This window comes from Oncorhynchus kisutch, linkage group LG22, assembly GCF_002021735.2.
Source record: "Oncorhynchus kisutch isolate 150728-3 linkage group LG22, Okis_V2, whole genome shotgun sequence".
Classification (NCBI taxonomy): Eukaryota; Metazoa; Chordata; class Actinopteri; order Salmoniformes; family Salmonidae; genus Oncorhynchus; species Oncorhynchus kisutch.
The window spans coordinates 46,557,328-46,576,472 of record NC_034195.2 but is presented as its reverse complement, the minus strand read 5'-3'; the positions used below and the strand labels follow the sequence as shown (position 1 = coordinate 46,576,472).

The 19,145-nt window shown below is 44.1% G+C and overlaps 2 protein-coding genes across 9 annotated transcripts in view; both read right to left on the bottom strand.

Moving 5' to 3' along the window:
* Positions 1 to 9,140, bottom strand: part of LOC109867031 (copine-8-like) — a 75,768-nt gene extending 66,628 nt beyond the window's left edge. The window contains exon 1 of the mRNA XM_031801092.1: positions 8,918 to 9,140. Within this exon, the coding sequence (XP_031656952.1) occupies positions 8,918 to 9,012 (95 nt within the window). The 5' untranslated portion in view covers positions 9,013 to 9,140. The remainder of the gene's footprint in view (positions 1 to 8,917) is intronic.
* Positions 9,141 to 11,125: 1,985 nt separating this feature from the next.
* kif21a (kinesin family member 21A) overlaps positions 11,126 to 19,145 on the bottom strand; it is a 70,753-nt gene continuing 62,733 nt past the window's right edge. For all 8 annotated transcript variants that reach the window (XM_031801083.1, XM_031801087.1, XM_031801085.1 and 5 more), the window contains 7 exons: positions 15,473 to 15,609; positions 15,193 to 15,367; positions 14,752 to 14,916; positions 14,340 to 14,457; positions 13,855 to 14,025; positions 13,251 to 13,450; positions 11,126 to 13,152 (listed from right to left, as the gene is read on the bottom strand). In XM_031801083.1, coding sequence (XP_031656943.1) covers positions 13,059 to 13,152; positions 13,251 to 13,450; positions 13,855 to 14,025; positions 14,340 to 14,457; positions 14,752 to 14,916; positions 15,193 to 15,367; positions 15,473 to 15,609 — 1,060 coding nt within the window. In that variant the 3' untranslated portion in view covers positions 11,126 to 13,058. The remainder of the gene's footprint in view (positions 13,153 to 13,250; positions 13,451 to 13,854; positions 14,026 to 14,339; positions 14,458 to 14,751; positions 14,917 to 15,192; positions 15,368 to 15,472; positions 15,610 to 19,145) is intronic.

The following is a 19,145-nucleotide window of genomic DNA, read 5'->3' as shown; positions in this document are numbered from 1 at the left end:
ACTAGAACTAAAACACTAGAAAGATAGCATTAGAACTAGAACACTAGAACTAGAGCACGAAAACTAGAACACTTGAACTAGAGCACAAGAAGTAGAACACTAGACCCAGAACACAAGAAGTAGAACACTAGAACTAGAAAACAAGTACACTAGAACTAGAACACTAGAACAAAAGATCTAGAGCACTAGAACACTAGAACTAAAACACTAGAATGATAGCGCTAGAACTAGAACACTAGAACTAGAGCACGAAAACCAGAACACTTGAACTAGAGCACAAGAAGTAGAACACTAGAACCAGAACACAAGAAGTAGAACACTAGAACTAGAAAACAAGTACACTAGAACTAGAACACTAGAACACTTGAACTAGAGCACTAAAACTAGAACACTAGAACTAAAACACTAGAATGATAGCACTAGAACTATAACACTAGAACTAGAGCATGAAAACTAGAACAGTTGAACTAGAGCACTAGAACTAGAAAACTAGAACTAGAACACTAGAACCAGAACACAAGAATTAGAACAATAGAACAATAGACCACTAGAACTAGAACACTAGAACTAAAGCACTACAACTAGAACACTACAACTAGAGCGCTAGAAAAAGCTCACAAGAACTACAACACTATAACTAAGACACTAGAATACTATAACTAAAACACTAGAACGAGAGCACAAGAACTAGAACATTAGAACTAGAGCATTAGAACTAGATAACTAGAACTAGAACACTAGAACTAGAGAACTAGAGAACTAGAACTAGAACACTAGAACTAGAAAACAAAAAGTAGAACACTAGAAGTAAAATACTAGAACATTAGAACACAAGAACTGGAACACTAGAAATAGAACACTAGAACACAAGAACTAGCGCACTAGAACTAGAGAACTAGAACTAGAGCACTATAACTTGAACCCAAGATCTTGAGCACTAGAACTAGAACACAATAACTAGAGCACTAGAACTAGAAGACTAGAACTAGGGCACTAGAACACTATAACTAGAAAACTATAACTGTAACACAAGAACTAGAGCACTAGAACTAGAGCACTAGAACACTAGAACTAGACCACTAGAACACTAGAACTAGAACACAGGAACTAGAGGAGCAGAACTAGTGCCATGTGCTGAAATAAAAGGTGCCAGAAATGCTCCATATGCACAAAAAGCTTATTTCTCTGAAATGATGTGCACAAATTTGTTTACATCCCTGTTTGTGAGCATTTCTCTTTTGCCAAGATAATCCACCTGACAGGTGTAGCATATCAATAAACTGTTTGAACAGCATGATCATTACACAGGTGAACCTTTTGCTGGGAACAATAAAAGGCCACTCTAATAAAAGGCCACTCTGTGCAGTTTTGTCAGACAACACAATTCCACAGATGTCTCAAGTTTTGAGGGAGCATGCAATTGGCATGTTGACTGCAGGAATGTCCCCCAAAGCTGTTGCCAGAGAATTTAATGTTAATTTCTCTACCAAAAGCCACCTCCAATGTCGTTTTAGAGCATTTGATGGTACGTCCAACAGGCCTCACAACCACATGCCACGTGTAACCACACCAGCCCAGGACCTCCACTTTTGGCTTCTTCATCTGCGGGATCATCTGAGACCAGCCACCTAGACAGCTGATGAAACTGAGGAGCATGTATGTCTGTAATAAAGCCCTTTGTGGGGAAAAACTCATTCTGATTGGCTGGGCCTGGCTCCCAGTGGGTGGGCCTATGCCCTCCCAGGCCCACCCATGGCTGCGCCCCTGCCCAGTTATGTGAAATACATAGATTAGGGCCTAATGAATTTATTTCAATATACTGATTTCCTTATATGAACTGTAACTCAACATGTTGCATGTTGAGTTTATATTTTTGATCAGTAAAGATTTAAGGCAAAACTGTAGCCACTCAGGAACATTCACTGTTTTCTTGGTAAGCAACACCAGTGTAGATATGGGCTTGTGTTTTAGGTTATTGCATTTATTTCCCAGTATCTGGTGGAAAGCAGACTGAACAAGGTCTTCCTGTAGGATTTTGCCTGTGCTTAATCCCCAGTTCTTAATAAGGATTAAGAGCATACCCATAACATAATGCAGCCACCACTGTGGCTGAAAATGTGGAGAGTGGTACTCAGTAATGTGTTGTATTGGATTTGCTCCAAATATAACACTTTGTATTCAAAACAAGAAGTGAATTGCTTTACCAAATGTTTTGCGGTATTAGTGCCTTGTTGCAAACAGGATAGATGTTTTGTAATATTTTTTATTCTGGACAGGCTTCATTCTTTTCACGCTGTCAATTAGGTAAGTATTGTGGAGTCACTACAATGTTGTTGATCCATCCTCAGTTTTCTCCTATCACAGCCATTAAACTCCGTAACTTTTTTAAAGTCACCCTTGGCCTCATGGTGAAATCCCTGAGTGGTTTCCTTCTTCTCTGGCAACTGAGTTAGGAAGGACGCCTGTATCTTTGTAGTGACTGGGTGTATTGATACACCATCCAAAGTGTAATTAATAACTTCACCATGCTCAAAGGGATATTCAATGTCTGCTTTATTATATTTACCCTTCTACCAATAGATGCCCCTATTGGTAGATGGGTAAAATCTCCCTGGTCTTTGTAGCTGAATCTGTGTTTGAAATTCATTGCTTGACAGGGACCTTACAGACAAGTGTATGTGTGGGGTACAGCGATGAGTTAGTCATTCAAAAATTATGTTAATTACTTATTGACTCAAGATATTTCAGCTTGTAATTTTTAATTCATTTGTAAACATTTTGAAAAACATTATGGGGTATTGTGTGGAGGCCAGTGACCACCAATCTCAATTTAATACATTTTAAATTCAGGCTGTAACACAACAAAATGTGGACAAAGTCCAGACGTGAATACCTTCTCACGGCACTGTCACGACTTCCACCGAAGTTGGTGCCTCTCTTTGTTCGGGCCACGTTCGGCGCTCGTCGTCACCGGCTTTCTAGCTGCTACCGATCCATGTTTCTGTTTCCATTTGTTATGTCTTGAGTGTACACACCTGGTTCCCATTAAGTTATTATTTCCCTATTTAACCCTCTGGTTCCGAGTATGTGTTGTGCTTGATTGTTCCTGTTATGTGTTAGTCTTGCGGTTTAGGGTTCGTTATCCCGACGTGGATTTATTGTACTGTTTATTTTCCCGGAGTAAACTACGTTATTTTTTACTCAGTTCTGTTTCCTGCGCTTGATTCAGTCCTCACTTATACACCGCTGACAATAGCACACTGCTCAAGGAGTTTTCTGGAAATTATTTTGTGAAACTTGCACAATGCAATTTGGGGAGGAAGTTGAAGACAGACAGAAACAGCCCGCTGTCCTTTCTCTCAAGTAAATAGTTATAATCACAAGGCTGGTGGGGCCTTAATGAGACCAAATGGCCCTTTTGAAAAGCTCATTAACCTAGTCACTAAGTGTGACCCCCTTGGGGCAGGGATTCTGGCCCTGTGCCACTCACCTAACTTTATAGTCCTGCTACTTCACTGTTACCCTGGAAACCACCGTCATCTTTCTCTGCATCTGTCCTACAGATGAGGGATCTTAATTTGATCATTTTCTCACAACAAGTAAGTAATCCTGCAGCAATAAGAAATGTGAACTATTGTATGAACTATAACACAAATGGAAGGTCCAATGCAGCCATTATCTCAATATCAAATCATTTCTGGGTAACGATTAAGTATCTTACTGTGATTGTTTTCAATTAAAATGGTAAAAAAGAAACCATGCCTTCTTTGCTAATTTTGTTAGGACTATCTGGGAGTGGTGTGAGTATTTGTATTTATTATGGATCACCATTAGTTCCTGCCAAGGCAGCAGCTACTCTTCCTGGGGTTTATGGATCTCCATTAGTTTCTGCCAAGGTAGCAGCTACTCTTCCTGGGGTTTATGGATCTACATTAGTTTCTGCCAAGGCAGCAGCTACTCTTCCTGGGGTTTATTATGCATCCCCATTAGTTCCTGCCAAGGCATCAGATACTCTTCCTGGGGTTTATTATGCATCCCCATTAGTTCCTGCCAAGGCATCAGCTACTCTTCCTGGGGTTTATTATGCATCCCCAAACAATTACAATACATTCATAACAGATTTCCCAACACACTAGCTGTGTGCCCTCAGGCCCCTACTCAACTACCACATCTACAACACAAGATCCCAAAAACTGCAGGACAGCTCCTGCAACAGTGTGATAAAATTAAGATTCTATGATCCAGCTCTTGTGTGATTTAGACCCCTGGAGCCTCTATGCTCTGGGTCTTGTACCATTTAACCTTTTGTGGCCTTTACATTACATCCGGCAGTGTTAATGTTTTCCTCAGGTCTATTAGCTCACTGGCAAATTGCAACAAGACTAGGGGACCTGGGCACATCTATGACAAATCAGGGCCTTGTCACACACTGATCTGTTTCACCTGTCCTTGTGCTTGTCTCCACCCCCTCCAGGTGTCGCCCATCTTCCCCACTTATCCTCTGGGTATTTATACCTGTGTTTTCTGTCTGTCTGTGCCAGTTCAAGTCAACCAGCGTTTTGTCTCTGCTCCTGGTTTTCCCCCAATCTTCTCTTTTTCTTTTTTTTTTTAACCTTTGCCTCGACCCCTGCCTGTCTGCCGTCCTGTACCTTGGCCTCGACCCCTGCCTGTCTGCCGTCCTGTACCTTGGCCCTACTCTGGATTATCGACCCCTGCCTGTCTGCCGTCCTGTACCTTGGCCCTACTCTGGATTATCGACCCCTGCCTGTCTGCCGTCCTGTACCTTGGCCCTACTCTGGATTATCGACCCCTGCCTGTCTGCCGTCCTGTACCTTGGCCCTACTCTGGATTATCGACCCCTGCCTGTCTGCCGTCCTGTACCTTGGCCCTACTCTGGATTATCGACCCCTGCCTGTCTGCCGTCCTGTACCTTGGCCCTACTCTGGATTATCGACCCCTGCCTGTCTGCCGTCCTGTACCTTGGCCCTACTCTGGATTATCGACCCCTGCCTGTCTGCCGTCCTGTACCTTGGCCCTACTCTGGATTATCGACCCCTGCCTGTCTGCCGTCCTGTACCTTGGCCCTACTCTGGATTATCGACCCCTGCCTGTCTGCCGTCCTGTACCTTGGCCCTACTCTGGATTATCGACCCCTGCCTGTCTGCCGTCCTGTACCTTGGCCCTACTCTGGATTATCGACCCCTGCCTGTCTGCCGTCCTGTACCTTGGCCTCGACCTCTGCCTGTCTGCCGTCCTGTACCTTGGCCCTACTCTGGATTATCGACCCCTGCCTGTCTGCCGTCCTGTACCTTGGCCCTACTCTGGATTATCGACCCCTGCCTGTCAGCCGTCCTGTACCTTGGCCCTACTCTGGATTATCGACCCCTGCCTGTCTGCCGTCCTGTACCTTGGCCCTACTCTGGATTATCGACCCCTGCCTGTCTGCCGTCCTGTACCTTGGCCTCGACCTCTGCCTGTCTGCCGTCCTGTACCTTGGCCCTACTCTGGATTATCGACCCCTGCCTGCCTTAACCTGTCGTTTGCCTGCCCCTGTTACAATAAACATTGTTACTTCACACAGTCTACACTTGGGTCTTACCTTGATTCCTGATAGTACAAACTGGCCATGACTGACCCAGCAGACTTGGACCACCTCCGCAACGCCATCTCCTCCCAAGGAGCCATCATTGAGGAGTTGCTTCGCGGTCTGATGGAAGGGTTCCAGGCCGTGGCAGAACATCATGACCTAGCATTGGATGCATTGTGTGAGAAATTCCGTGGGTTGCCTACTAGGCACACGACCACTACGGTAACCTCCCAGCCCCCCTCTGGTAGCAACGACATATCTCATTTGTTGGAGTGAGTACACTCCATGCCACCCTGCTGTGGGGCGACCAGTTCAAGTCTCTCCTGGTACTCATCGACTCGGAGGCGATATGAGTCTCATGGCTGTTAAACTGGCGTCCGAGGTAATCAACCCCTCTCCATTCCCATGGGAGTTAGAGCGCTGGACGGGCGGTCTATTGGCTGGGTCACGCACCAGACCACCCCCGTCAACCTACGAGTGTCGGGGAACCACAACGAGACGATCCAGTTCCTGCTGGTTAAGTCTCTGCAGGTTCCCGTGGTATTGGGATTCTCTTGGCTCCAGTGTCTTGTTTGTCCAAGTCAACCAGCTTTTTGTCTCTGCTCCTGTTTTTCCCCAGTCTCTTTTTCTCGGCCTCCTGGTTTTTGACCTTGGCCTCGACCTCTGCCTGACCTGAGCCTGCCTGCCGTTTTGTACCTTGGCCTCTACTCTGGATTATCGATCCCTGCCTGCCTTGACCTGCCATTTGCCTGCCCCTGTTACAATAAACATTGTTACTTCACACAGTCAGCACTTGGGTCTTAGCTTGCTTCCTGATAGGCCTGTATATAAGAATTGAAATAGCAATGTGGGCCCTCCCACTATTGTCAGATACTGATGTCAATATTGATATCTCACCCCCAAGAGTCAATGTATGATTCCAATAATGCTCACATGTAAAGAAAGAGTAAACCACACACTGAACAGTTAAACCTTTAGTGGGCCTATTCACAAGACTCTCGCTGTCAGAGCCTACTCTGAGGTAACCTGATTTGATGAGACATAGAAAAACTGCTCCTTTCTAAATCTTCACCAACTATCAAAATGAGCACTGTAGAATAGTGCTGCTTCTAAATTGTAGGTGTATTCTGTACAGAGAGAAATTCACAGTACGCATAGATTAGGAGACAGGAAGTGTCTCCATTCATTCATTCCTACCTATGGTGACATATTGACCCAGCAGCTCCACGAGGATCTAAAGTCCCTGAAGGTTGGGATCCCTGCTCAATACAGCCACATCACAACATGTCAATTCTTCAATAGATACCCTTTCATACCCTTTCTGCTTCTTGTCTGCCCAAAGGTCTCCCATAATAAGACTGTCTCCCTCCTGCAGCTCAGACCATCCAGATGACAGCATCCCAATCTAGGCTCACACTTTCTCAAGTGGACACTTTCAAAACAGAAATCTCTCTTACAGAGACATCATGCACCTCCTTTTTTTTTTTGAAAGGACACTGACTGACATATTTGAATGAATTATGCATAAAGGAAACTAGGCTATATCTTAGTATTTTCAGTGTACAAGTGGATACATCAGAGGGGGCATGTGCCACTTCTTATGAAACATTTCATAATAAAGAATCAAAGCTCTTTTGATCCTTAAGGCCCTGAAGCCGCAAGCCTCTTGAGCACATATCTAGACACACGACGCAAACTATATTACTGGGCGATGGTGATCAAGGGTGATAGTCCCTCATGAATAAACTATAAGTCTGTGTCCCAAATGGCACGCTATGAGCCCTGGTAAACGGTACATAGGAAATAGGGTGCCGTGTGGAATGCAGCCAAAATCATGATTGTCACTGCCAGGGTTGGCTGCTGTGGCAGCAGATTGGAGATATGTTTCAGATTTTTATTGGATTAGGATCCCCAATGGCGTCTGCTATTATTACTGGAGTCCTACACATAACGAAAAAGGCATTACAGACAACATACTTTACAATTTACATACATTTAAAAACATTAACATGTAGTGTGCATGTGTGTGTGTGTGTGCGCATCTACAGTAATTGCGTCTGAACTAATCAATGTATCCATTCTCTGTTCTGCTTTACTACACTGCATGGCATGCTGATGATTCTGGGTTAATTGACTGAAAGGTCCCCTTGAAGGACTTAACCCATTACCATTCTATGTCAAAACTTTAAGGGGTGGTCATAGGAGTCCTGAAATAACTATCATCATCATTCAGACCCAGCTATAAACCATCTTATGTGACTGTAAACAATGTCATACAGTATGCACTTCAACATACATAGAAAATAGACAGTATCACAATTTACAACCCCTCTCAATTAAGTCACCACAAAGAGCATAGCAACCGCATTCCCTTTAAAAATACATCCAAAACAACCTCATAACTACGTAGGCTATTTATCCATTCTATACACCGCCACAAGAATAAACATAGGCAGAATAAAAGGTCAGTTTGGCTTAAAGAAACAAGCTGTAATGGCGATCTGCTATTCAGTACCATTGAAGCGGAAAGCGATAGAATGTGAATCCGAATTCGGAAGTTCAACACCACATGAGTGGACAGAGACCGTCTCATGTGCACCGTGCAGCCACTCGCACTCAGAGAATTCCAGGTGTGTGTGTATGTTAAATGATGTCCACAGTGAGTCTTGTGACTGACCGTGTGACCAACCAGCCGCGGAAGCATCACCTCATTCTGGTAGAAGGAACTCCGCGAGGACCCCGGGCTGAAGGAGGCGCGTGGCTCTTACGCAACACGGAGCCCGAGCCAGCCAGATGCGGCTCCAGTTGTACTTGTATCTGACTGGAAGTCACATCTCTCCGGGGAGATGCAGTTAAAGCATCCATAAATTATCTCAGTTGCATCATCCATTTTCTGGACGGCGGTTTGTTTAGTTAATTGGAGCCCAAAGGGAAGCCCGAGAGCTTTCACGATAGGAAACACTAAAAACCACTTTGTTCTACGGTCATAAACTTGATTTAAACATTCCTCAAATGTTACCTTGATTGATAAACCTATAAAGCAATAATGATAATGGTCAAACTGACAGATATATTGAAATGTTTATCATTTGGTTAATGATTAACAGACGTTTGTTTTCTGGCCACATACAATAAAATGAATTATTAGTGCTAGAATGCTTGATGGAAATGTATTGAAAACTTGACTAATTTCAGGCACTAAACTATTTATATTTTGCAGTACGCCAATCATCATAAGCACCGTTCTCCATAGTCTTAAACTGCAAGCATTCCGATTCCACTTAATAGCAATGTGAAGGAATGCTGAAAGAGCCCATCTAGCCTACTTACCGACACGACACAGTGAGCTCAACTTTGGTGGCGGGAATGGCAGCGGTGAACGGGTCAAAGTCTCCAATACACGCCATATTCATAAAGCTACTCATCGTCGAAATCTCCCGTTAAACAGTCCTTTTTCGGTCGTATAAAAGAAGGAAGCAACCGTTAAAACGGTGCGCTGCTTAGGGTCGCGGTTGCATGAGGAAGCGAGAGGAGTGTTGCCCACAACAGCCCAGCGTCATGTGTGACTGTTGAAAGATTCATCTCATTCTAGGATGCAGAGCTGAGAACGAGGTACTAGCCTATTATATGGGTGATAGTGCGGAGGGTGGGAAGCTCACAAGGTCAGCCTAAACACAGAGCAGAAATAACATTTGAAAAATAAAAAAGATAACACATTATAGGAGGCCTAAAGGCTACTGTGCTAATGTTTTTAGGCAGCCATTGCAAATGCTTTATTGCATAAATTAACATAAGGATTTGTAGCCTGATAATGCTTTGAAAGTATCTACTGAATGATAATACATTACAAAGAAAGAAATCCTCGAGGAACACATTTCTTTGACACTACAAGGGCATCATGGGCCACCTGGTTTTCATTGCCACTCTCTGGACCTTTCCAAATAAAACAATTTGCTGTCAAGACATTGAGTGTCCACCTGGTTTCATCTCAAAATAGTATAGCAGGTTTGTTAAATCATATTGCACGCCAGCACACACAGTTATCCGCTTGCTTGGGTTTTGACAGCGATGAAAGTGAGGAAGACAGGCGCACCAAAGCCAGGTGAGAAGAGACCACCTGAGCAAATCGCTCAATTAACAAGTGACGGATTTCTCAACCAGACGCAGCAGCCCAGTGAGCTGAAATAGGAACACCTGCGTCAAATTAGATTATAGTTTAGTCTTAAATTAGCGTTTTAATCAGTGTGCCCAATTGCTGATTAATTGCCAAAACGTCTTATCTTCAGGCGCAGTTGCTGAAGCCCAGGGTCTTGATCTTTTATATCCTGAGACAGAATTGCTTGATCCAATCTGCCATTTACATTAAAACACGTTCAATGGGTGTATTACTTTAAAGCCATAATCTGGAGTTTGTGTTTTGGGCCAAGGTCATTCCCGAAACAAGGGATGGGGCTGCAGCTAGTCGCTATCCGATGTTCTGCGGTGCTGAATTTGGGAACTCCCCTATCGCCTCTGCCCATGGTTCTGAAGGGCATTATGCACTTAAGTCAACATGCTCTGTAAATACTGTAGGGTAAGAAAGCTATCGTTTCAACAAAAAAAGTAGTCACTATACAGATCATTCAATTGAAAACATTATACACTTTGTCTAGTAACTATTGGTTATAACATGTATTAATTTCTAAGTCTATAACTAATTTATTAACTTATTTTTGTTTTACCAGAAATTCAATTGTCAACACACACGTAGGCTACCAATGTGTTCTATTCTGAAAATCAAACAATATTCTCTGCGATAAAATCATGAGCAAAATCACAGCTGTTAAATCATTTACGGTACAATTTCTATTGCAAAGGGCATACTACAAACTGAGACACGGAACTGGCAATTCAGAGACCTTTGCTTTACTCTGTAGTTCTAAAATATTCACCTACACCCTGACATTGAATGTCATATCATCACAAATACAATCAGTTAAACATGCCTTAAACATTTAGGGCCGTTTTTTCATTGAGTTCAGGACTAGCCTTATCTGTCTCTGAGAAACTAGCCCTTACGTGCAGCAATCCTTGATCTAGTTCAGTACAGATTATTTTATGACCATAGTCATTTTGAAAATAGTCTGAGATTTGGTTCTGGTTTTCCGGACGAGTTACAAGTAAATAACAGTTTTCACTTGGATGTTTGTGTTCCAACATTGTATTGTAAGCAATGAGGTCATTACAATGTACAGCTAGCCATTCTGTGCCTTGCTTGTTGATTAATTACAAGTTACACTACTGCCATCTAGAGGATACATCTAGTTAGTATTTTGAAAATAAAATGCTATTTTGAAACCCTGCTCCCTTCCAGTAAGCATAGCTTTTTAACGTAGGTGAATGCAATGAGGTGAAAACCTTACTTTCACTTATCAAATCAGGTTTGTAGATCAGTGAGTACTATAGCTCCAATCCCTGTAGTGCACTTCTTCATCAGTGCTCTCCCCTCACTCCTCACCCTCCCTCAAAATAAACAGACCAAGATGTCCACACACAGGGTGGTTTTTGAAGGATGACATTTATTTCACCAGGCATCTGACATCAGAACTGCTACAGTACAGAGTCAGACATTTTGGGGAGGGCCATCTACAGTTAAACCCCAGAGGGGAACCCAGGATTGGTTTTAATACATACAGTTTAACAGAACAAGAGAATCAGGGCTGCATCTGAAATTGCACCCTATTCCCTATAGAATGCACTAGCTTTTGACCAGGGTCCATAGTGCTATGTACAAAAGTAGTGCACTATATAGGCAATAGGGTGCAATTTCAGACTCAGACCAGGAAACATAACAGGCTGACACAGGGTCAGGGAGAGAGGCTCTGTTCAAAAGCATTAAGAGTGCTGTTAGAACACCGTCTCCGAACTATGGTCCTCAGTTTCCCTTGTGGAGCGAGTTTTGGTGATCAACAATGCTAACCTTCAGTTGATTTCATCATACAATACTGTTAACATATAGATCATGTGTTGCTGGCTGCTGCTACTTGTCCTTTAACATTCAATAGTCCCAGCAGACAGCAGATACAATTCATTATTTGACAGTTAGTTCAGCTTACACCATAGTTGGGGTCAATTCCATTTCAAATCTAGTAAATGTAGGAAGTACACAAAAATTCCATCTCTAATTTGTGTTACTTTCTGAATTGACTGGAATTGAAATGGTATTGACCCCAGCCCTGGCTCACAGCAATCACAGATATGGCAGTTGTAATGTGCAGTAAAACTGGCACACAGGATACAACCACCACACACAGGGGACTTCCAGGACCAGGATAGGAGGCTTACAGTACAGGCACAGGTAAACGGCTCCTCTCCTCCTCACACTTTACATTATTATATACAGTACGTAACTACGGTTACCATGTGGACCTCACCTGGGGTCCAGAACAGAAGACCTCTATGGGTCAAAGGTGAGCAAACAACTTAGCAGCACAGGCGTTAGGTTAGTTCACAACTTTTAGAGGGAGGGTGTGGTAACAGCATTAAGAGGAGAATCGTACATTACTACATAGATATAAATTATGAGCAGTGGACGAGTGAGTGAAGACAGTCGGTGTATCCTCAAAGAGACATTGTATTTGCACATAGAGTCAGTAAGGATTACGTGTAAAGACGAAGATAGCAGACAGAAGGTGACTGACTGAAGGCGTTTTCCAAGTGGTTACAAGAGTATTGTTAGTTAGTGTATCCAGTTGACAGGTTGACAAGTGCAAGACAAGTTTCACAATTTGGTCAGCTACAATAAGTGGGAGTTGAATTCGAAGCAAAATAACATTTAAACCAAGCGGTGATTTAAGGGGGTGCGGTGATTTGTCAGTTGACATAAAGCCACATTGATATCAGATAAGGAGGGACAGTGGTTCTGCTTACAGTGCTTCTGTTCCTTTGCTGTGCCACTGGAGAACCTGGTCCAGGTCTTGTAGGCCAGCTACAGAGCCCAGTGGCCAGCTACAGAGCCCAGTGGCCCACCCATCCTCTTTTCCTCCTCTCCGCACCACTCGCCTTCATTAACTCCCCCAGCCCAGAAAGACCCTACAAATCTGCCTCTATATGTATGTATGTATGTATGTATGTATGTGTGTATGCGTGTGTGTCTAAATATGACCCTTGTAGGCTTACTATATACTTAATATGAGCTGAGAGGGAAAGATGTCTACCAAGCAAACAGAGAATTTATTCTGCACAAGTCAGTGCAACTGCCAGGCAGGTTAGACTAGATACATTTCCCTAAGGATACATCTCTCTCACTCTGGAGAAAGACTACAGCTACTTTTGCTGAGATAAGATTCCATTCCTGCGAGCTTGCACAGTTTTCATGGTTACAATATGTGGGGGCTGGGGGGGGGGGGTTTCCAAGGTGAAAGGTCAGAGGTAAAAGTGCTAGTCAGCAGCGTCCAAGGTTAAGGGTCACAACGGGAGGTCACAGCCATGTTCAGTTATTGGCCACCTCGTCAGTGGTGTCCGCCGTCGTCTCCAAGGTGCTGTCGAGTCCGCCTCGGGCACGCCAGATCTTCACTGTTCGATCACTATCAAATTACAGAGCAGAAAAACAGTGTCACTGCAATGGCTGCATCCAGGCCCTTGTGTGTGTGTGTGCGTGTGTGTTTGTGGTTCTGTGACTCACTCAGATGCTGTGAAGAGGTGGCTGCTGTTGGTGGAGATGCCGTTGATGGGGCTCTCGTGGCCCTTGAGTTCCCCCAGGGCCCCCAGTGTGTCTGTGTGCCAAAGCTTGAGCACCCCTCCTCTACAGCCGCTCAGCAGGGCCGGAGAGCCAGGCACCACACCCAGGGCACACACCCAGTCACGGTGGGCATTGGGCACTAGCTGTTAGACATACAGACAACTTAGTACATACAGACTCCGTTTCCCATTCAACTAGTTTTCAGGTAGCAGTGTTTATCAAATAACTTTCCATTTAAAATACCTGCTCCTCACTTCAAGCACCACCTCCACAAAAGCATGATTCACCAAAATAGTCAGTGACACTTCTCCCTCTGTTACACAGATTAGCATTTATTGTCATGAATCTTCCCCTGGAAGTCACTGACTGGAAAAGTCATAATCTCTCATTTTAAACCCAACCCTAAATGAAGAAAACTCATTTTAGTTTGCATACATTTGTACAAATAGCCAATTCTGACTTTGCAGCTGGCCCATCTAGAAGAAATCTCTCAGTTCTGGCTCCATGGCAAGATTCATGCCAATAAACATCAATCTGTATCTCTTACCTGCAGTAGGTCTTTGCGGGCCAAGTCCCACTTCTTAATGCCGTTGTCCCTGGAGCCACTGAAGAGGACGTCCCCCTGCACCACCAGGGACTCGATACCATCGTAGTGGGGAGGCTCAAAGTTGTGTGTGGGGCCAATAGCACCCAGGGCCCCCTCTGCCACGTCAAACATCTGAAACAGACAGCCCATAAACAGCACTAGTCAAACATCCCATAAACAACACTACTCATGTCACAGCAGAGAATCAGCTAGATTAATTTGTATTACATAGAAAATAAATACAAAATCCAACACGATCCATATGCAAACATGAAACATGCAGAAAATGGTCTCTGACTGAAAGGTCAACACAATAAATAATTCAGAGATATTGTGTGTGTTAACTTCTTTTCTACAATGAATATAGAACCCACCCCCACACACACCGTAACCCAGCCTCACACACCATAACCCAGCCTCACACACCATAACCCAGCCTCACACACCTTGATGTAATGGTCCTTGGAGCCGCTGATGACCAGATCCTGACCGTTCCCGCTCTGGTCCACAGTCAGACACATGACTGGACCCAGGTGACCAGTCAGCTTCCCTGTAGATACAAATCTGACCAAGAGAGAGAGAGAGAGAATATTGGGATTTAATATGATAGCAAATCTTTTGAGATGCATTGCGTTCCTGCAAGAAAGACAACTTGGAATGACAACACTCACTGAGAGAACAGGTACAAGCTCTACCACAGATCAGCAAGGGAATCGACATTCATTACAAGCAGAAGCCTCTATCAAAGATAGATGTCCTACTACATTATAGTAGTGAGAAAGAGAATTGTTCTGAAGACAGAGCCCTTTTCTGGACTTGGCTCTGACAAAATGACTGCCATGCTGTGCCATAGCGTACCTTCCTACATCCCAGACTCTGACAGAGTTGCCGGCGGCGGCGTACAGGACAGAGCCGCTGGGGTTGAGGGCAATCTGGTTGATCTGGTTCTCTCCTGCCGGGATGGTGACAGTCCGGTTGGTGCTGGACGCACAGGCATCGCCAGGAGTCACCTGACCAGAAGACCTGTAGAATATGATGATTCTGTTAAACACTTAATTCTATCCGACAAATGACCTACAAATCCAGGTAGATGCAGGTAGATCGTCAAGTAATTAATCCCAGATTGTCTTTATTAACAACAGGTGTAACACTTGCACTGGTGTTATGATTGAGTCAAGTTAATCATATACTGGTGCTACAGATGTCATATTGTGTTGCCTGTCCCCCCCAAAATTGTTATGGTGTTGACCCTCTTATGGCGTTGACTTTACGGTGTTGACACTGTTTCTCGACACTCACGTGAGGGTGCGGATGCACTTGGCTGAGTCTCGGATGTCCCAGACCTTGATGTAGGAGGTGGAGACGGTGAAGACCAGGCTGGAGCTGTAGCGGACTGACACCACATTGTTGTGGTGACCCGCCAGGGACATGATCTCCTGACCCGTTACCAGGTTCCACACCTTACACGTACGGTCTGGAAGGATAACAACAACAAGACATGAGACATTATTGATCTGTGATCAATTAAAGTGATCCGCTGATGAAGGTGAGTGAGGAAGAGAAGTGGACAGAGACTGACCTTTGGAGCCGGTGAAGAGGAGGTCATCAGTAGAGTCGACACACAACACCGCTTTAGTGTGACCCTCAGCCACGTGGACACACTGTAGTGTTGCTGACCGACTGCCCTTTGAAGAGGGCACTGGGTTGATTACCCCTCTAGAGAGGAAGAAACCACACACACACACACACACACACACACACACACACGACACACAGAGAGATGTCAATAGCAGGGTCAGAGAAAATGGTAACCGGTTTCCGCCTACCACTGCAGGCACACATTTACATGCCAGTTAGCAGCATGCTGCAAATGAAAGTAAAAAACGAAGTTCCCAAAGTGACAAGAATGGTCTGGCTAACAAGAGCTGATCGGAACCATACAAAGGACATCACACTGCCTAAGACACGGGGCAGACAAGTAGATGTTGGTGGCGTAACTGGCAGAGATTTTCAATAGAGCTGAAAGTAACATTTTGTTCTTCATATAAACACAATCCTTCTACTAGTGACAGTACTTTAACTGGAAACTTTAATTCTTGTTCTTGAATAAAAGTTGTTGGGTGACAACAAAAACAAGTCGTTGTGCAGGTAGGGACACACCAGATAAAGCGCACCGTGTGACTGTGTAAGAAAATGACATAGGTGGAGACTTCATTCACGCTATGTGAACAGAAGGAAAATAGGTCATTGGAAAGGAAATCGGAGGAAAATGCTTAAGAAATTCTACCAACACATGTCCTGTGCTACACGTGGATAGAAGACACTTGATCATTGTTACTCTCCCTTCCGGGACGGCATGAGGACCTCCTCTGTTCGGCAAATCAGAACACGCCTACATTCTGCTCATTCTGCTCAGAAACTTAAACAGGAAGCACCCATGGTAAGGACTGTTCAAAGCTGGTCTGACCAATCAGAATCTATGCTACAGCTCAGCCTTCAACACAATAGTGCCCTCCAAGATCATCACTAAGTTCAGGGCCCTGCGTCTGAACCCCTCTCTGCGCAACTGGGCCCTGGACTTCCTGACGAGGCGACCCCAGGTGGTGAAGGTAGGCAACAACACCTCAGCCACGCTGATCCTCAACACGAGGACCCCACAGGGGTGCGTGCTCAGCCCCCTCCTGTACACCCTGTTCATCCACCTCAATCATCAAGTTTGTTGATGACACCAGCGGTAGGCCTGATGACGACACAGCCTACAGGGAGGAGTCGAGAGTCCTGGCTGAGTGGTGCCAGGAAAATAACCTCTCCCTCAACGTCAACAAAACGAAGGAGTTGATCTTGGACTACAGGAGACAGCAGAGTGAGCACACCTCTATCCACATCCTGCAACATCATTTTGTTGAAATGTAATTTGATCTCTGAGAAATTAAGCTAATCGATTACTCCCTTTACATGTACATACTGTATTCTGGACATAGCTCATCCTATATAACTACTGCTGTACATACAGTATTTTTCCTACTTATACATTGTCCATACACACACACACACACACACACACACACACACACCACATAGCATTTTGTTGCACCTGCTTTAACATCTGCTAATCTGTGTATGCGACTAATAAACTTTGATTTGATTGACATTTTCAATAATCTCTTGTGGGTGTGGGAAATGGAAGGTGATTTAGAACAGGACAGGGGAATTCTGTGGACAATAAAGTTTTCTAAAATCTAAATCTTGCTAGAGGAGAGGTGACAAAGTATCATGAGTGGTTTAGATGTAGCTCCTAATGTGCAGTTGAGAGAGAGCTCACCAATCCCAATATCATAGCCTACCTAATGTATGCAGCATACCTGTAAACAATAGATGTGATTGGTCACTTGACTGCCAAGGCCTCCTTCTTGCTCATAACATTTGTTGTATAGACTATTACGTTTTGAACTAAAAGTAATGGTCATTACTTATTCAATGCGTATAACTTAACTATAAATGTATACTTCTTACTTATAACTTACAGTGCTGTGAAAAGTATTTGACCCCGTCCTGATTTCTTATTGTTTTGCACATTTGTCACAGATCAAACACATTTTAATACAACACAAAATGCAGTTTTTAAGTGATGATTTTATTTATTAAGGGGAAAAAACTACCCAAACCTTCCTGGCCCTATGTGAAAAAGTAATTGTCCCCTAAACCTAATAACTGGTTGTGCCACCCTCAGCAGCAACAACTGCAATCAAGTGTTTGTGATAACTGGCAATGAGTCTTTCACATCGCTGTGGAGGAATTTTGGCACTCGTCTTTGCAGAATAGTTTTAATTCAGCCACATTCGAAGGTTTGAGCGTGAACCGCCTTTTTAAGGTCACGCCACAGCATCTCAATCGGATTCAAGTCCGGACTTTGACTAGGCCACTCCAAAACCTTTTTTTTATGCCATTCAGAGGTGGACTTGCTGGTGTGTTTTGGGTCATTGTCCTGCTGCAGAACCCAAGTGCGCTTCAGCTTGAGGTCACGAACTGATGGCCGGACATTCTCCTTCAGGATTTTTTGGTAAAGAGCAGAATTCATCGTTCCATCAATCACAGCAAGTCATCCAAGTCCTGAAGCAGCAAAGCAGCCCCAGACCATCACACCACCACCACCATATCTGACTGTTGGTATGATGTTCTTATTCTGAAATGCTGTGTTACTTTTACGCCAGATGTAACGGGACGCACACCTTCCAAAAAGTTCAACTTTTGTCTCGTCAGTCCACAGAATATTTCCCCAAAAGTCTTGGGGATCATCAAGATGGTTTTTTTGCCAGAAGTGAGATGAGCCTTTATGTTCTTTTTGGTCAGCAGTGGTTTTCACCTTGGAACTCTGCCATGGATGCCATTTTTGCCCAGTCTCTGTCTTATGGTTGAGTCATGAACACTGACCTTAACTGAGGCAAGTGAGGCCTGCAGTTCTTTAGATGTTGTTGTGGGTCCCTTTGTGACCTCTTGGATTAGTCGTCACTGCGCTCTTGGGGTAATTTTGGTAGGCCGGCCACTCCTGGGAAGGTTCACCACCGTTCCAAATTTTCTCCATTTGTTGATAATGGCTCTCACCGTGGTTCGCTGGAGTCCCAAAGCTTTAGAAATGGCTTTGTAACCCTTTCCAGACTGATAGATGTCAATTACTTTGTTTCTCATCTGTTCCTGAATTTCTCTGGATCTCGGCATGAATTCTTGCTTTTTGAGATCTTTTGGCCTACTTCACTTTGTCAGACAGGTTCTATTTAAGTGATTTCTTGATTCAACATGTCTGGCAGTAATCAGGCCTAGTGAAATTGAACTCCACTTTCCAAAAAATGTGATTAACCACAGTAAATTCACGACTTAACAAGGGAGGGGAATTACTTTGTCACACAGGGCCAAGAAGGTTCGGAAAATGTTATTTATTAAGGGAAAAAGGCTATCACTTAAACTGCATTTTGTGTTTACTTGGGTTATCTTTGTGTAATATTAAAATTAGTTTGATGATCTGAAACATTTAAGTGTGACAAATGTGCAAAAACACAAGACATCAGGAAGGGGGCAAATACTTTATCACAGCACTGTATGTCTTCCTCTTACTTATCCTGTGGTCTGTCTGCTCTCTCCAGACACCCTGTCAGACGTACAAATACGTTGCCTTGGCTACGAGGACGGGTGGAGGGGGAGGATGGGGGAGACGGGGTGCTGGCGTCCGAGTTCCTCGTCTCACAGCTGGTACAATG